The sequence below is a fragment of the Balaenoptera borealis genome (genome assembly GCF_965194805.1).
Source record: "Balaenoptera borealis genome assembly, chromosome: 15".
NCBI classification, from domain to species: domain Eukaryota; kingdom Metazoa; phylum Chordata; class Mammalia; order Artiodactyla; family Balaenopteridae; genus Balaenoptera; species Balaenoptera borealis.
The window spans coordinates 38,119,530-38,139,659 of NC_138871.1; the positions used below are offsets into that span (position 1 = coordinate 38,119,530).

At 37.7% G+C, this 20,130-nt stretch overlaps 1 protein-coding gene across 25 annotated transcripts in view; it reads left to right on the forward strand.

The window, feature by feature from the left end:
- WDPCP (WD repeat containing planar cell polarity effector) overlaps positions 1–20,130 on the forward strand; it is a 418,073-nt gene that overhangs the window by 194,251 nt on the left and 203,692 nt on the right. The window contains exon 13 of one of the 25 annotated variants that reach the window (XM_082358109.1): positions 1,778–19,673. The exons of the other annotated variants lie outside the window; for them this stretch is intronic. Within the exon in view, the coding sequence (XP_082214235.1) occupies positions 1,778–1,895 (118 nt within the window). The 3' untranslated portion in view covers positions 1,896–19,673. Of the gene's footprint in view, positions 1–1,777; positions 19,674–20,130 lie in introns of those variants that run through there. 25 annotated transcript variants of the gene reach the window in all.

The following is a 20,130-nucleotide window of genomic DNA, read 5'->3' on the forward strand; positions in this document are numbered from 1 at the left end:
ATGATCAGTTTCAGGATACTCCAGTTTATACATGTATTATCTCATTTAGCTATTTTAACCATGTATTATATTTTTTAGTCTTTATTACTTTATATGAGCCGCTATGTAAATCTGACATATTCTGCTTCCCCATCTTATCACTTTAATATAGTTTATTTCTTTTTCAGTGACTTGCCTGTAGTTACTTCTGAAGAATTTTAACCTTTTCTGACTACATGTAGTTAAGGTCACCATGAATTCTGATCTGGTCTTTCTCAGTGCTACATATATCCCCTTCCTTTCTTCCGTCTTGTCCTACCATGAAAACACTCTCCTGAGATCTGCAAGGAAGAGGGACATACTTTTAATTGATTTACCAAGTTCCTGTTCCCAGAGTTAAAATTGTTAATATCACATATATACAATTGACATTTATCATTAGAATATAGTTCATTCTTAATCCGAGCTGTGACAGTGGGTTCTCTGAGCTGACTGTGTGTGTAGTCATCCTGATAGGTTGGCTGAGTAAAACAGGGCTTTCCTGTTAAGTTTAAAGGATCACTACAGTGAAAGACCTACAGCTGGAATGGAAGAAAGGCTGCAGAGAATTACAAAAATAAAGAATGGGATTTGGCAGACTTGGGCTTGAGCAAAAGAAGTGTGAAACAACAGGTGCCATGGGTTGTTATCAGCATTTTAAATTAACATGTTTTCAGCCTGAAGCACTTTGCTGAAAATGCTTCACTGTGACTGTATACAGAGATAAACACAGACAGTTGAGAAGCAGCTAAATAGTAAGATGTTAGTAAAACATAAAGGTTTTCCTTGAGAGGAAAAAATATTGGAGGTTACTAACTGGATATAGATGTCTAAGGGAAACCCCTATAAAAACTGTGTTTTTAAACCATTTATTTTGAGATTTAATATGTATAGGCAGGAACACTAAAAGGTGTGAAAAGACATAATCCATAATAATAAAAGTGTTTACCTCTGCTTATAACTTGGCTTGGGACTTGGAGGTGATTCTGAGGGGGTTTATGCTTTATCTGCATTGCTTGAGTTTTGAAAAGGAGAAGATATTTGTGTATTAAGTTCATAATTAAAAAAATAAAAGACAAAATCCCAAATCTGTAAGTTTGGCAGTAGGTATTATGGAATTTCAGAAGTTTTCATGTTGAAAATATGGAAAGAATTAAGAAAATTTAAAACATCAATAAGGGTTTAGGCAAAGGAGTAAAATTACTGTTCTTGATTGGCTTTTGTTGGATAGAAAAATGTTCACTAATGTCATCTAACCATATGATATCAAGTGCTTAAATTTCTTCAACAACCATTCACTAAGACACAGACTTCTATTATTTGGCCTTTAGTCTAATGAAAAGCTGAAGTTTGGTTTGTTTTGCATTATTTGGGGAAAAATTTTTTTGGAAATGTTTAAATAGATACTACTTTTTAACATATATATAAAGCTACCAATCTGACTCTCCTAAGAAATGTTATTCTGTAAGGTACAATTTTAAAAATCATGGAATTTACCTATCGGGGGCATTTTGGTTATTTCAAGCTGGGGCTATTACAAATAAAGCTTCTATGAACATTCATATACAGTTTTTGTGTAGATGTGAATTTTCACTTCTTTGTGATAAATGCCTAGGAGTGCTTGCTAAGTCATATGCTAGGTTGTGTGTGTTTAGTTCTATAGGAAGCTGCCATACTGTTTTTATTTTTTATTTTTAAAATAATTTATTTTATTCATTCATTTCTGGCTGTGTTGGGTTTTTTTTTTTGCTACGCGCAGGCCCCCCACCGCGGTGGCCTCTCCCACCGTGGAGCATGGACTCCAGGTGTGCAGGCCTCAGCAGTCACGGCACACAGGCCCAGCAGCCGCGGCTCGCGGGCTCCAGAGCACAGGCTGAGCAGCCGTGACGCACAGGCCCAGTCGCCCCGCAGCACGCGGGATCCTCCCAGACCAGGGTTCGAACCCGTATCCCCTGCACTGGCAGGCGGACCGCCAACAACCACGCCACCAGGGAAGCCCCATACTGATTTTAGAGTGGCTATGTCATTTTGCATTCCTACTAGAAATGTGTCAAAAATCCAGTTTCTTGTCACCCTTGGCAACATTGTCAAAATTTTTTATTTTATATGTGTAATGATGTTTCATTGTGGTTTTTATTTGTATTTTCGTGATGGCTAATGATGTTGAGGATCTTTTCATATGTTTATTTCCCATCTGTATATCCTCTGGTGAAATATCTCTTGATGTCCTTTGTCTATTTTCTAATTAGATTGTTTGAAAATATACTTTTTATAAGTTTATAGATATGCTTTGGGAATGAAAGTTTATATTCTGTAAGCATCAGAGAAATAATGCAAGACCATTTGATGGGAGATTGGTTCAAGATGGTGGAGTAGAAGGACGTGCGCTCACTCTCTCTTGCGAGAGCACCGGAATCACAACTAACTGCTGAGCAATCATTGACAGGAAGACACTGTAACTCACCAAAATAGATACCCCACATCCAAAGACAAAGTAGAAGCCGCAATGAGATGGTAGGAGGGGCGCAATCACAATAAAATCAAATCCCACAACTGATGGGTGGGTGACTCACAAACTGGAGAACAGTTATACCACAGGAGTCCACCCACTGGAGTGAGGGTTCTGAGCCCCATGTCAGGCTTCCCAACCTGGGGGTCCGGCAACAGGAGGAGGAATTCCCAGAGAATCAGACTTTGAAGGCTAGCGGGGTTTCATTGCAGGACTTAGACAGGATTGGGGGAAACAGAGACTCCACTCTTGGAGGGCACACACAAAGTAGTGTGTGCATCAGGACCCAGGGGGAAGGGGCAGTGACCCCATAGGAGAGTGAACCAGACCTACCTGCTAGTGTTGGAGGGTCTCCTGCAGAGGTGGGGGATGGCTGTGGCTCACTGCGGGGACAAGGACACTGGCAGCAGAAGTTCTGGGAAGTACTCCTTGGCATGAGCCCTCCTGGAGTCTGCCATTAGCCCCACCAAAGAGCCTGTAGCCTCCAGTGCTGGGTCGCCGCAGGCCGAACATCAAACAGGAGTGGGGGGACTCAGCCCCACCCATCAGCAGACAAGCAGATTAAAGTTTTATTGACCTCTGCCCACTAGAGCAACACCCAGCTCTACACACCACCAGTCCCTCCCATCAGGAAACTTGCATAAGCCTCTTAGATAGCCTCATCCACCAGAGGGCAGACAGCAGAAGCAAGAAGAACTACAATCCTGCAGCCTGTGGAATGAAAACCACATTCACAGAAACGTAGACAAAATGAAAAGACAGAGGACTATGTATCAGATGAAGGAACAAGATAAAACCCCAGAAAAACAACTAAATGAAGTGGAGATAGGCAAGCTTCCAGAAAAAGAACTCAGAATAATGATACTCAGGATGATCCAGGACCTCAGAAAAAGAATGAAGGCAAAGATCTAGAAGATGCAAGAAGTGTTTAAAAAAAACCTAGAAGAATTAAAGAACAAACACCTAGAAGAATTAAAGAACAAACAAACAGATGAAGAAACAATAACTGAAATGAAAAATACACTAGAAGGAATCAATAGCAGAATAACTGAGGCAGAAGAACAGATAAGTGACCTGGAAAACAATATGGTGAAATTCACTGCTGCAGAACAGAATAAAGAAAAACGAATGAAACTAAATGAATACAGCCTTAGAGACCTCTGGGACAGCATTAAACTCACCAACATTTGCATTATAGTGGTCCCAGAAGGAGAAGAGAGAGAAAAGACCCGAGAAAATATTTGAAGAGATTATAGTCGAAAGCTTCCCTAACATGGGAAAGGAAATAGCCACCCAAGTTCAGGAAGCGCAGAGAGTCCCAGGCAGGATAAACCCAAGGAGAAACACGCCGAGACCCATAGTAATCAAATTGACAAAAATTAAGGACAAAGAAAAATTATTAAAAGCAACAAGGGAAAAACAACAAATAACATACAAGGGAATCCCCATAAGGTTAACAGCTGATTTCTCAGCAGAAATTCTACAAACCAGAAGGGAGTGGCATGATATATTTAAAGTGATGAAAGGGAAGAACCTACAACCAAGATTACTCTACCCGGCAAGGATCTCTTTCAGATTCGACAGAGAAATCAACAGTTTTACAGGCAAGCAAAAGCTAAGAGAATTCAGCACCACCAAACCAGCTCTACAACAAATGCTAGAGGAACTTCTCTAAGTGGGAAACACAAGAGAAGAAAAGGACCTACAAAAACAAACCCAAAACACTTAAGAAAATGGTCATAGGAACATACATATCGATAATTACCTTAAACGTGAATGGATTAAATGCTCCAACCAAAAGACACAGGCTCGCTGAATGGATAGAAAACAAGACCCATATATATGCTGTCTACAAGAGACCCACTTCAGACCTAGGGACACATACGGACTGAAAGTGAGGGGATGGAAAAAGATATTCCCTGCAAATGGAAATTGAAAGGAAGCTGGAGTAGCAATCCTCATATCAGACAAAATAGACTTTAAAATAATGTTACAAGGGACAAGGAAGGACACTATATAATGATCCAGGGATCAATCCAAGAAGAAGATATAACAATTACAAATATATATGCACCCAACATAAGAGCATATGCAAACAGCTATAAAAGAGAAAATTGACAGTAACACAATAATACTGGGGACTTTAACACCTCACTTACACCAATGGACAGATCATCCAAACAGAAAATTACTAAGGAAACACAAGCTTTAAATGACATAAGAGACCAGATAGATTTCATTGATATTTGTAGGACATTCCATCCAAAAACAGCAGATTACACTTTCTTCTCAAGTGCACACAGAACATTCTCCAGGATAGATCACATCTTGGGTCACAAATCAAGCCTCAGTAAATTTAAGAAAATTGAAGTCATGTCAAGCATCTTTTCTGACCACAATGCTATGAGATTAGAAATAAATTACAGGGAAAAAACATAAAAAACACAAACACATGGAGGCTAAACAATATGTTACTAAATAACCAAGAGATCACTGAAGAAATGAAAGAAGAAATCAAAAAATACCTAGAGACAATGACAAAGAAAACATGATGATCCAATACCTATGGGATGCAGCAAAAGCAGTTCTAAGAGGGAAGTTTACAGCAATACAATCCTACCTCAAGAAACAAGAAAAATCTCAAATAAACAATCTAACCTTACATGTAAAGGAACTAGAGAAAGAAGAACAAACAAAACCCAAATTTAGCAGAAGGAAAGAAATCATAAAGATCAGAGCAGAAATAAATGAAATAGAAAGAAAGAACACAATAGCAAAGATCAATAAAACTAAAAGCTGGTTCTTTGAGAAGATAAACAAAATTGATAAACCTTTAGCCAGACTCATCAAGAAAAAGAGGGAGAAGACTAAAATCCATAAAATTAGAAATGAAAAAGGAGAAGTTACAACAGACACCGCAGAAATACAAAGGATCATAAGAGACTACTACAGCAACTCTGGTAACAATACGGACAACCTAGAATAAAAGGACATATTCATAGAAAGGCATAACCTTCCAAGACTGAACCGGGAAGAAGTAGAAAATATGAACAGATGAGTCGCAAGTAATGAAATTAAAACTGATTAAAAATCTTCCAACAAAACAAAATCCAGGACCAGATGGCTTCACAGGTGAATTCTATCAAACATTTACAGAAGAGCTAACACCCATCCTTCTCAAAGTCTTCCAAAAAATTGCAGAGGAAGGAACTCTCCAAAACTCATGTTAGGCCACCATCACCCTGATACCAAAACCAGACAAAGAAACTCCAAAAAAAGAAAATTACAGACCAATATCACTGATGAATATAGATGCAAAAATCCTCAACAGAATACTAGCAAACAGAATCCAACAGCACATTAAAAGGATCATACACCATGACCAAGTGGGATTTATCCCAGGGATGCAAGGATTCTTCAATATACGCAAATCAATCAATATGGTACATCATATTAACAAACTAAAGAATAAATACCATATGATCATCTCAATAGATGCAGAAAAAGCTTTTGACAAAATTCAACACCCATTTATGACAAAAATTCTCCAGAAAGTGGGCATAGAGGGACCTACTTCAACATAATAAAGGCCATATACGACAACCCCACAGACAACATCATTCTCAACGGTGAAAAACAAAGCATTTCCTCTAAGATCCGGAACAAGACGAGGATGTCCGCTCTTGCCAGTATTATTCAACATAGTTTTGGAAGTCCTAGCCATGGCAGTCAGAGACGAAAAGAAATAAAAGGAATACAAAATGGAAAAGAAGAAGTAAAACTGTCACTGTTTGTAGATGACATGATACTGTACATAGATAATCCTAAAGATGCCACCAGAAAACTACTAGAGCTAATCAACAAATTTGATAATCCTGTAGGATACAAAATTAAAGCACAGAAATCTCTTGCATTCCTATACACTAACAACGAAAGGTCAGAAAGAGAAATTAAAGAAACAATCCCATTCACCATTGCAACAAAAAGAATAAAACACCTAGGAATAAACCTACCTAAGGAGGTAAAAGACCTGTACTCAGAATACTATACGACACTGATGAAACAAATAAAAGATGACACAAACAGATGGAGAGATAAACCATGTTCTTGGATTGGAAGAATCAACATTATGAAAATGACTATACTGTCCAAAGCAATCTACAGATTCATTGCAATTGCTATTAAATTACCAACGGCATTTTTTACAGAACTAGAACAAAAAAGTGTTAAAATTTGTATGGAGACACAAAAGACCCTGAATAGCCATAGGAATCTTGAAGGAAAAAAACGGAGCTGGAGGAATCAGACTCCCTGACTTCAGACTATACTACAAAGCTACAGTAATCAAGACAATATGGTACTGGCACAAAAACAGAAATATAGATCAATGGAATAGGATAGAAAGCCCAGAGATAAACCCACGCACCTATGGTCAACTAATCTATGACAAAGGAGGCAAGGATAGTCAGTGGAGAAAAGACAGTCTCTTCAATAAGTGGTGCTGGGAAAACTGGACAGCTACATGTAAAAGAATGAAATTAGAGTACTCCCCTAACACCATACACAAAAATAAACTCAAAATGGATTAAAGACGTAAACGTAAGACTGGACACTATAAAACTCTTAGAGGAAAACATAGGAAGAACACTTTTTAACATAAATCACAGCAAGATCTTTTTTGACCCACCTCCTAGATTAATGGAAATAAAAGCAAAAATAACCAAATGGGACCTAATGAAACTTAAAGGCTTTTGCACAGCAAAGGAAACTGTAAACAAGATGAAAAGACAGCCCTCAGAATGGGCGACAATATTTGCAAATGAATCAACAAAGAAAGGATTAATTTCCAAAAGATATAAACAGCTCCTACAGCTCAATATTAAAAAAACAAACAACCCAGTTAAAAAATGGGCTGAAGACCGAAACAGACATTTCTCCAAAGAAGACATACAGATGGCCAAGAGGCACATGAAAAGCTGCTCAACATCACTAATTATTACTGAAATGCAAATCAAAACTACAGTGAGGTATCACCTCACAGCGGTTAGAATGGGCATCGTCAGAAAATCTACAGACAACAAACCTGGAGAGGGTGTGGAGGAAAGGGAACCCTCTTGCACTGTTGGTGGGAATATAAATTGATACAGCCACTATGGAAAACATTATGGAAGTTCCTTAAAAAACTAAAAATAGAATTACCGTATGACCCAGCAATCCCACTACTGGGCATATACCCTGAGAAAACCATAATTCAAAAAGACACATGCACCCCAATGGTCATTGCTGCACTATTTACAATCACCAGTTCGTGGAAGCAACCTAAATGCCCATCGACAGATGAATGGATAAAGAAGTTGTGGTACATATATACAATGAAATATTACTCAGCCATAAAAAGGAATGAAATTGGGTCATTTGTAGAGACGTGGATAGAGCTAGAGACTGTCATACAGAGTCAAGTAAGTCAGAAAGAGAAAAACAAATATTGTATATTAACGCATGTATGTGGAATCTAGAAAAATGGTACAGATGAACCAGTTTACAAGGCAGAAATAGAGACACAGATGTAGAGAACAAATGTATGGACACCAAGGGGGGAAAGTGGGGGTGGAGGGGGTTGGTGGGTTGAACTGGGAGATTTGGATTGACATATATGCACCAATATGTATAAAATAGATAACTGATAAGAACCTGCTGTATTAAAAAAAATTAAAATTCAAAAAACCGCTTGATGACATTTTGGATGCTTAAATGCAGATATACGTTCCAGAATGATGTGGTTGGATTATGCTAAGATCCAAACATTGGGGTGATAGTATTGAGATGTGAACAGAAGAGGGAGAGAGGAGAAAAAATGGAGGGGAGGGAGAGAGGAGAGAAAATGGGAGGGAGGGAGACAGCATATAGAAAAAATAGGGGCAGTAAGGAAGAGATTCAGATAGAGATAATAGGAAGAATGAAGAAAGAGGATAAGTAAGAGACATAATGGCTCCAAGGAGAAAGATGTAATATGTCAAAACTAAGTACACCCTAGGAACAAGGGCTTTTCTCAGGGGCCAGAAAGTGTCTCCAGGATTAATGGAAAGTGGAGACTGAGGCAGACCATATAGAAGACTGGGGGATTTTTTAAATGCGTTGTAATCTGCAAAATAGAGAAGAGTTTGACTTCCTGTGAAATGTATCTAAGCATCTAATTGGTGGAGTTGAAAGAGAATTGGAGTCATCCCAGTTCTGTCAAAGAGTTAAGAAAATAGGTGACCAGTTCTTTATTTATAAAATGGAAAATCAAATCACCTGCCTCTCCTATCTCTTGGGAGTATAGTATCCAATAAAGCAATTATTAGAAAACGCCTTTACATCTGTAAGGTACTCTACAAATTAGAATTGTGATTGCTAATTTTCAAAACCATGGAAAATAGGAGCAGGACTGAAATAGTAAATGAATGCAAATACAACCATGATTTTTAAAAAGTATTCTGCAAACTTTTATTAAAAAGAGCTAGTGCAGTTTTTCATTAGTATAACTATCATTATATACCAACTAGGACACAGCAGGAGTCTACATTCATGTCAGATTCACCTTATTTGTAAGAAATGAACACAAGCTTCCGAGGTACAGAGCTAGTGCCCTCAAGCTGGAGAATGTCATCCCTGTATGTGTGTCCCTGGTCTTACTAGAGGCAAGGAAAAGGGTCTGGCACACAAGATTGTCTTAGTCCATTTGGGCTTCTGTAACAAAATACCCCAGACTGGGTGGCTTATAAATAACAGAAATTTATTTCTCGTAGTTCTAGGAGTTCAAGATCGAGGCACTAGAATGGTCACGTTCTGGTGAGGGCCCTCTTCCTGGTTCATAGCCAGCACCTTCCCACTGTGTCCTCACATGGTGGAAGAGGTGGAGGATCTCTCTTAGGCCTCTTTTATTAGGGCATTAATTCCATTCATGAGGACTCTGCTCTCATGACCTAATCACCATCCAAAGGGCTCACCTAATGGTCCTGATACCATAATTAGGTTTTCAGCATAGAAATTTGCAGGGGACACAAGCATTCAGAACATAGCAGACATCATGTGCTTTCTGCTGTAGGAGATACTGCTTCCAGGCTCCTCTCCTCCTTGCTAGTAACTCAGATTAAATTAGAACACTGAATGGTGTTCAAGCTTTTAGCTGCTGTGTTTTCGAGTATAACTTTATATGATCCCCAAATTTATTCACCTCATGATAAGTTAAACATCTGCTCAGTTTGTATGCTGTCTACTATCAGGTTATCATATTGTTAAAAGGTATTGGCACTAAACATTGAAAATGGCTTCTTACTAATTTCTTCTTTATTTTTTTTGCTGCATTGGGTCTTAGTTGCAGCATGTGGGATCTTTGTTGAGGTATGCGGGATCTTTCATCGCGGTGTGCAGTCTCTTCATTGCGGTACTCGGGCTTCTCTCTAGTTGTGGCATGTGGGCTCCAGAGCGCGTGGGCTCTGTACTTTGCAGCACACGGGCTCTCTCTTTGAGGCGCGTGAGCTCAATAGTTGTGGCGTGCGGGCTTAGTTGCCCTGCAGCATGTGGGATCTTAGTTTTCCCTGACCAGGGATCGAACCCATGTCCGCTGCACTGGAAGCTGGATTCTTTACCACTGGACCACCAGAGAAGTCACTTCTTATTAATTTCTGAAGCACATTTATTGCTGCATATTAATTTATCACATAATTTCATAACATTGGTTGGGAGAGGAGATTATATTTAAGATAAGAAATGGGAAGGATAGGAAAGTGTTAAATATTTAACACTGTTCCAACATCTCTTTAAACTAAGTAGATAAAAATATTTAGCATTTTCCATTGTTTCAAAACAGTATTTTATTGTGTAACCAAATTTTGGGCTAGAAAGCAGGGGAGGAAGGAAAGGTCTAAAGTATACAAAATGACTATTTGCATTTTTGTAGGTAAAAAAAGTGTGATAGAAGCTTATAACTTGCCTTATTGTGCCTCAGAAATGCCTGTGAATTGCCAGGAGACTTCCAAAGCCTTATATAAATCCAAAAAGCAAGAATCCAATTCAGAGCCCAAATGGAGCAGGCAGGCAGAGCTTTACCTATTCCACTACAATCCCTCCTCTTCAAAATACTTTATACTATGCTCTGCAGAAAAAGAGGCTTAGACCCCCAGAAGAGATGCAGAGTAGCACTCACCTACTCACAATGTAAGCCTTAAACCCACACCTACCAGAAACTGATGATGGGGTGGCTCAGCTACAGCTGTTAGAGAAGGAGCATGTGCAAAAGAGAAGTACACAATGTTACGGGGAGGAAATTCTTTACCCCATAAACTCCCCAGTTTGGGCCTTTTGGAAAATAATGGCTGGGATCTAGTCTGTTTTCTCAATGTGATCTGGGAGAGCCTACAACTTTAACCGAGTGACTCTGGTATTGTTATTTATTTTTTTTAATTGACATATAAGTTGATTTACAATGTTGTATTAGTTTCTGGTGTAGAGCAAAGTGATTCAGCTATATATATATATATATACACACACATATGTGTGTGTGTGTGTGTATACACTTTTTCATATTCTTTTCCATTATAGTTCATTATAATATATTGAATATAATTCCCTGTGCTATACAATAGGACCTTGTTGTTTATCTATTTTATATATAGTAGTTTGTATCTACTAATCCCAAACTCCTAATTTATTCCTCCCCCACCCCCTTTCCCCTTTGATAACCATTAAGTTTGTTTTCTATGTCTGTGAGTCTGTTTCTCTTGTGTAAACAAGTTCATTTGAATCATATTTTAGATTCCACATATAAATGATATCATATGATATTTTTCTTTCCTGTCTGACTTCACTTAGTATGATAATCCCTAGGTTCATCCATGTTGTGGCAAATGGCATTATTTCATTCTTTCTTATGGTTGAGTAATATTCCACTGTATATATGTACCATATCTTCTTTATCCATTCATCTGTTGACGGACATTTAGTTTGCTTCCATGTCTTGGCTATTATAAAAAGTGCCACTATGAACATTGGGGTGTATGTAGCTTTTTGAATTAAAGTTTTGTCTGGGTATTTGCCCAGGAGTGGGATTACAGGATCATATAGTAGCTCTATTTTAGTTTTTTTGAGGAACCTCCACACTGTTCTCCATAGTGGCTGCACCAATTTACATTTCCACCAACAGTGTAGGAGGGTTCCCCATTCACACCCTGTCTGGCATTTATTATTTGTAGACTTTTTAAATTTAATTTTTATTTCATATTGGAGTGTAGTTGATTTACCATGTTGTATTACTTTCAAGTGTACAGCAAAATGATTCAGTTATACGTATACATATATCCATTCTTTCTCAGATTCTTTTCCAATATAGGTTATTACAGAATATTGAGTAGAATTCTCTGTGCTGTCCAGTAGGTCCTTGTCGATTATGTTTTATATATAGTAGTGTATATACATTAATCCCAAACTCCTATTTTATCCCCCCCCCACACACATTTAACCTTTGGTAACCATAAGTTTGTTTACTAAGTCTGTTAGTCTGTTTCTGTTTAGTAAATAAGTTCATTTGTATCATTTTTTTTAGATTCCACATATAAGTGATATCATGATATTTGTCTTTCTCTCTCTGACTTTCCTCACTTAGTATGATAATCTCTAGGTCCATCCATGTTGCTGCAAATGGCATTTCATTCTTCTTTATGGCTGAGTAATATTCCATTGTATATATGTACCACATCTTCTTTATCCATTCCTCTTTTGATGGACATTTAGGTTCCTTCCATGTCTTGGCTATTGTAAATAGTGCTGCAGTGAACATTGGGGTGTGTGTATCTTTTCAAATTATGGTTTTCTCCGGATATATGCCCAGGAGTGGAATTGCTGTATCATATGATAGTTCTATATTTAGTTTTTTAAGGAACCTCCATACTGTTCTCCATCCTGGTTGTACCAATTTAAATTCCCATCAACAGTGTAGGAGGGCTCCCTTTTCTCCACATCCTCTCCAGCATTACCTGTTTATAGACTTTTTGATGATGGCCATTCTGATTGGTGTGAGGTGACACCACATTGTAGTTTTGAATTGCATTTCTCTAATAATTAGCACGTTGAGCATCTTTTCATGTGCTTTTTAAAGGCCATCTGTATGTCTTCTTTGGAGAAATGTCTGTTTAGATCTTCTGCTCATTTTATGATTGAGTTTTTTGGTTTTTTGATATTGAGCTACATGAGCTGTTTGTATATTTTGGAGATTAATCCCTTGTTGGTCGCTTCATTTGCAAATATTTTCTCCCATTCTTTGGGTTGTCTTTTTGTTTTGTTTACGGTTCCCTTTGCTATGCAAAAGCTTTTAAGATTAATTAGGTCCCATTTGTTTATTTTTGTTTTTATTTTCATTACTCTAGGAAGTGGATTGAAAAAGATATTGCTGCGATTTATGTCAGAGAGTGTTCTGCCTATGTTTTCCTCTAAGAGTTTTATAGTGTCTATTCTTACATTTAGGTCTTTAGTCCATTTTGAGTTTATTTTTGTGTATGGTGTTAAAGAATGTTCTAATTTCATTCTTTTACATGTAGCTGTCCAGTTTTCCTAGCACCACTTATTGAAGAGACTGTCTTTTCTCCATTGTAGAATCTTGCCTCCTTTGTTGTAGATTAATTGGCCATAGGTGCATGGGTTTATTTCTGGGCTTCCTATCCTGTTTCATTGATCTATATTTTTGTTTTTGTGCCAGGACCAAACTGTTTTGATTACTGTAGCTTTGTAGTATAGGTTGATGTCAGGGAGCCTGTTTCCTCCAGCTCTGTTTCTCTTTCTCAACATTGCATTGGCTATTTGGGTCTTTTGTGTAGCCATACAAATTTTAAGATTTTTTGTTCTAGTTCTGTGAAAAATGCTATTGGTAATTTGATAGGGATTGCATTGAATCTGTAGATTGTCTTGGGTAGTATAGTCATTTTGACAATATTGATTCTTCCAATCCCAGAACATGGTGTATCTCTCCATCTGTGTCATCTTCAATTTCTTTGATCAGCATCTTATAGTTTTCAGAGTACAGGTCTTCTGCCTCCTCAGGTAGGTTTATTCCTAGGTATTTTATTGTTGTTGATGCAATGGTAAATGGAATTGCTTCCTTAATTTCTCTTTCTGATCTTTCGTTGAATGCACGAGATATCTGTGTATTAATTTTGTATCCTGCAACTTTACGAAATTCATGGATGAGCTCTAGTAGTTTTCTGGTAGTGTCTTTAGGATTTTCTATGTATAGTATCATGTCATCTGCAAACAATAGTAGTTTTACTTCTTTTTTCCCAATTTGTATTCCTTTTATTTCTTTTTCTTCTTTGATAGCCATGGCTAGGACTTCCAAAACTATGTTGAATAAAAGTGGAAAGAGTGGACATCCTTGTCTTGCTCCTGATTTTAAAGGAAATGCTTTCAGCTTTTTACTGTTGAGAATGATGTTAGCTGTGGGTTTGTCATACATGGCCTTTATTATGTTGAGGAAGTTTCCCTCTATGCCCACTTTCTGGAGAGGTTTTTTTTTTTAATCATAAATGGGTGTTGAATTTTGTCAAAAGCTTTTTCTGCATCTATTGAGATGATCATATTGTTTTTATTCTTCAATTTGTTAATGTGGTTTATCATACTGATTGATTTGTGGATACTGAAGAATCCTTGCATTCCTGGGATAAATCCCACTTGATCATGGTGTATGATCCTTTTAATGTGTTCCTGGATTAAGTTTGCTGATATTTTGTTGAGGATTTTTGCATCTATATTCATCAATGATAGTGGCCTGTAGTTTTGTCTTTTTGTGGTATCTTTTTCTGGTTTTGGTATCAGGGTGATGGTGGCCTCAAAGAATGAGTTTGATGGTGGCCTCATAGAGTGAGTTTGGGAGCATTGCTTCCTGTGCAATTTTTTGGATGAGTTTCAGAAGGATAGAGGTTAACTCTTCTTTAAATGTTTGATAGAATTCACCTATGAAGCCATCTGGTCCTGGGCTTTTGTTTGTTGAAAGTTCTTAAATCACAGTTTCAATTTCATTACTTGTGACTGGTCTGTTCATATCTTATATTTCTTTCTGGTTAAGTCCTGGGAGATTGTACTTTTCTAACAATTTGTCCATTCCTTCTAGGTTGTCCATTTTATTGGCATGTAGTTGCTTACAGTAGTCTCTCATGATCCTTTGTATATCTGTGGTGTCAGTTGTAATTTGTAATTTTATTGATTTGAGCCCTCTCCCTTTTTTTTTCCTGATGAGTCTGGCTAAAGCTTTATCAATTTTGTTTATCTTTTCAAAGAACCACGTTTTAGTTTCATTGATCTTTTCTATTGCCTTCTTCATCTCTATTTCACTTATTTCTGCTCCAGTCTTTATGAATTCTTTCCTTCTACAACCTTTGGGTTTTGTTTTTCTTACTCTAGTTGTTTTAGGTGTAAGGTTGTTTTCTTACTCTAGTTGTTTTAGGTGTAAGGTTATGTTGTTTGTTTGAGATATTTCTTGCTTCCTGAGGTAAGATTGTATTGCTAAACACTTTCCAAGAGTGGAGCCTTTGTTTCCCCCAGTCTTGTGGAGCTCCTGCATTCAAGCCCCACTGGCCTTCAAAGACATGCTCCGGGGGCTCCTCCTCTCGATGCCAGACACCCAGGCTGGGGAGCCTGATGTGGGGCTCAGAACTCTTACTCCTGTGGGAGAACCTTTGTGATATGATTACTTTCCAGTTTGTGGGTCACCCACCCAGTGAGTCTAGCATTTGATTATATCACGAATGTGGCCCTCCTACCTTCTCACTGTGGCTTCTTCTTTGTCTTTGGGTGTAGAATATCTTTTTTGGTAGGTTCCAATCTTTTTTATTGATGGTTGTTCAGCATTTAGTTGTGATTATGTGCGAGGACGTGAGCTCAAGTCCTTCTGCTCCACCATCTGGTGTCAGACTCAGGGCTTTGGCTTTGACTGGGAGAAATTTCTATCCATGGTGGCACCTGATTGAAGCTGCACACCAGTGAGAAAGACCCAGTCCACTCCCTTTGTAGACTTTTTAACAATGGCCATTCTGACTGGTGTGAGGTGATACCTCATTGTATCTTATATTTGCATTTCTCTAATAATTAGTGATGTTGAGGATCTTTTCATGTGCCTATTGGCCATCTGTATGTCTTCTTTGGAGGAATGTCTATTTAGCACTTCTGGCAATTTTTTGAGTGGGTTGTTTGTTTTTCTGTTGTTATTGAGTTGTATGCACTGTTTGTATATTTTGGAAATTAAGGCCTTGTCTGTTGCATCATTTGCAAATATTTTCTACCAGTCCATAGGTTGTCTTTTCATTTTGTTTATGGTTTTCTTTTCTGTGCCAAAAGCTTATAAGTTTGATTAGGTCCCATTTGTTTATTTCTGCTTTTATTTCTATTGCCTTGGGAGACTGACCTAAGTAAACATTGGTATGATTTATATCAGAGAACATTTTGCCTACGTTCTCTTCTAGGAGTTTTATGGTGTCATGTCTTGTTTAAATCTTTAAGCCATTTTGAGTTTATTTTGGTGTATGGTGTGAGGGAATGTTCTAACTTCATTAATTTACATGTGGCTGTCCAACTTTCCTAACATGACTTGCTGAAGAGACTGATTTTTTCTCCATTGTATATTCTTGCCTCCTTTGTCAAAGATTAATTGAACATAGGTGTGTGGATGTATTTCTGGGCTCCCTGTTCTGTTCCTTTGATCCAGGTGTCTGTTTTTGTGCTGATATCACACTGTTTTGATTACTGTAGCTTTGTAGTATTATCTGAAGTCTGGGAGGGTTACGCCTCCTGTTTTGTTCTTTTACCTCAGGATTGCTTTGGCAATTCTGGGTCTTTTGTTGCTCCATATAAATTTTGGGATTATTTGTTCTAGTTCTGTGAAAAATGTCATGGGTATTTTGATAGGTATTGCATTAAATCTCTAGACTTCTTTGGGTAGTGTGGCCATTTTAACAATATTAATTCTTCCAATCAAGGAGCATGGGGTATCTTTTCATTTCTTTAAATCAGCTTCAATTTTCTTTTTTTTTTTTTTTTTTATAAATTATTAACATTTTTTTTTAAATTAATTTATTTATTTTTAGCTGTGTTGGGTCTTCATTTCTGTGCGAGGGCTTTCTCTAGTTGCGGCAAGCGGGGGCCACTCTTCATCGCGGCGCGCGGGCCTCTCACTATCGCGGCCTCTCTTGCTGCGGAGCACAGGCTCCAGACGCGCAGGCTCAGTAATTGTGGCTCACGGGCCCAGCCGCTCCGCGGCATGTGGGATTCTCCCAGACCAGGGCTCGAACCCATGCCCCCTGCATTGGCAGGCAGACTCTCAACCACTGCACCACCAGGGAAGCCCAGCTTCAATTTTCTTTATCAATGTTTTATAGTTCTCCATAGTGTACAAGTCTTTTACCCCCTTGGTTAGGTTTGTTCCTAAGTATTTTTTGATGCAATTTTGAAAGGGATTTTTTATTGTTTTTACTTTTCTGATATTTCATTGTTAGTGTAAAGAAATGCTACATATTTCTGTATGTTATTCTTGTATCCTGCTACCAAGGTGAATTCATTTATCAGTTCTAGTAGTTTTTGAGTGGAGTCTTTTGGGTTTTCTATATGTAGTATCATGTCAACTGCATATAGTGATAATTTTACCTCTTCCCTTCCAATTTGGACACCTTTTGTTTCTTTTCCTTGTCTGACTGCTGTTGCTAGGACTTCCGATACTATCTTGAGTAAAGTGGTGAGAGTGGGCATCCTTGTCTTGTTCCAGATTTTAGCAGAAAGGCTTTCAGCTTTTCGCCATTGAGTATTATGTTGGCTGTGAGTTTGTCATAAATAGCTTTTATTATGTGAAGTTATGTTCCCTCTATGCCCACTTTGGTAAGAGGTTTTATCATGAATGGATGTTGGATTTTATCAAATGCTTTTTCTGCATCTATTGAGATGATCATGTAGACCATTCTCTAGGACACACTACATCCTAGGACACAAAACAAGCCTCAGAAAGTTTAAGAGGATAGAAGTTTTTTCAAGTATCTTTTCTGACTACAATGTCATGAAACTAGAAATCAACCACAGGAAGAGAAAAAAAAACAAAATGATTACATGGGGACTAAACAACATGCTACTAAAGAAAACCAATGGGTCAATGATGAAATCAGAGAAAATTAAAAAATATCTTGAGACAAATGACAGTGAAAACACAAGCATCCAAAATCTATGGGATTCAGCAAAAGTAGTCCTAGGAGGGAAGTTCATAGCGATACAGGCCTTCTATGACGCCACCATCACCCAGATACCAAAACCAGATGAAGGCACTGCAAAAAAAGAAAATTATAGGCCAATATCTTTGATGAATATAGATGCAAAAATTCTCAACAAAATACTAGAAAACCAAATCCAATAATACATAAAAAAGATCATATGCCACGATCAAGTAGGATTCATCCCAGGGTCACAAGGATGGTTCACCATATGCAAATCAATCAATGTGAAATAGCACACCAACAAAAGAAAAGTCAAAAATCCTGCTATTGTTAAGTAAAGAGGAGTACCATTCTGAGTGAGCAACCACAGGGTACACAGGTGGTCTAGTCAATCAGTTGTTATGAGCCCCCTTCATTCCAAATGTACTTTTTTCCTTCAAATGATGAAAATCAGACTGTTTATTCCTAAGACAAATGACTTCAAATGTTTCATTTTAATATAGATTTGTATACTTTTTTATGGGGGATAAAAGGAAAGAAACCACCTTAGAGTTTTCTTTCCAGGGGCTTCCAACTACCATTCAGTATTTATTGATTAATAAAAATGCTAAGAAACTTTAATTTTTTGCATATCTTATTTTGTACCAGAAATAGTTTATCTTTGAAAATAATCTGTATATATATAGAGAGAGAGATAGGGGTAGTAGAAAATACTCAAATCCAGTGGTTACTTTGACACAGTACAGAATAGCTGGAAATTTTAGCTGGGTTTCAAATATACTAAAATAATAAAATTATTATAGGAAAATAAAATTTTAGTGCTTTATGACTTAAAAGTAGTATATATATATTTAAACTGAGATCTAAATTATTTTACTTTTTAAATTTACATCCTATACAAAAACCGTAAGTTATAGTTTTAGTAAAGCACCAGGGACTTCTGACAAACTCATGGTTCTAGAATAAGTCAGAAACTTTGAGCTATATCGTTACTTCTATCCATACTTCACAGACAAAATTTAACATGAGCAGATTTATTAATCACAAGTTTTCATTCCTATTCTCAACATACACGTATCGAAGACAGGAGAAACTGGAGGCAAGCTCAGTTTAAGTTTCCATGAAGTAACTCTGAAAAACATTTCCCAATACTTTTTATAAACATGTCCTTCTCCCAGCATGTTTTACAGGGCCACTACTGATACTGGTATTTCATCAACTCAGATGTTATGGGAAGTCTTGATGTCCTTAGAACCAGAATATGTTGACACACATGTTGTCAGAAATCCTAACCAAACAGTTCTCTTGAGGGGAATATCCTTGGTTAAGCAGTAGTGCTGAAACTCTCCTTTGTCAGGCCTTATCATTTCACTTATGTCCTTACTTTTAACATATACTTGCTGCCATTAATTTAGAGGTTTGTATTTTAATTTTTTTGTACTGATTTACTAGCACAGAATTATTCTTCAACTTAGCATTTTTTAAAAGATTTATTTATTTTTGGCTGTGTTGGGTCTTTGTTGCTGCGCACGGGCTTTTCTCTAGTTGTGGTGAGCGGGGGCTACTCTTCATTGCAGTGCACAGGCTTCTCATAGTGGTGGCTTCTCTTGTTGCAGAGCATGGGCTCTAGGCGCGTGGGCTTCAATAGTTGTGGCATGAGGGCTCAATAGTTGTGGCTCGCGGGCTCTAGAACTCAGGCTCAGTCGTTGTGGCGCACGGGCTTAATTGCTCCATGGCATGTGGAATCTTCCCGGACCAGGGCTCAAATCCGTGTCGCCCGCATTGGCAGGCGGATTCTTAACCACTGCACCACCAGGTAAGTCCAAGCATTTTTTATATATTATAATGTCAGTAGTCATATCACAACATACTGTTATCCTCAATGTCCCTGTGAGAGCAGTGAATAACTTCTACCATTATGTTAATGACAATAAAGTCAGTCTCTTACAGTTTACTTATCATAGCTGGCAGAAGAAGGTCTCAGAAATAATATCTTTAATAAATATTATAATACCAGAAATCTAATTACTATATGCCATCTCAGTAATCATCAAAAGCAATTATGAATAGCCTCTCCAAAGTATTGAGGAGGATGTACTAGTTACGAATGCTCACTGAAGTTCTAATTTACAGCTCTAGTATAGCACTTACAGACTAAGGTTTAGTCAGTTGTGTAGATAGCATGCAATAATTTTTGAAAAGCCCAAGCTTTGGAGTCAAACAGGAAAGTCAGGAGAGAAAGAGCCCCAGAAATCTGCACAAGGATCACCTTGAATCTTTGGCTGAACACTAACCTGTGCATGCATAGAGTGAGATTTCACACTGTGGGCAAAGGACAATGACAGGACAGGTCCATTTCTCCCAGGAATCCCTGCTGTATCAATT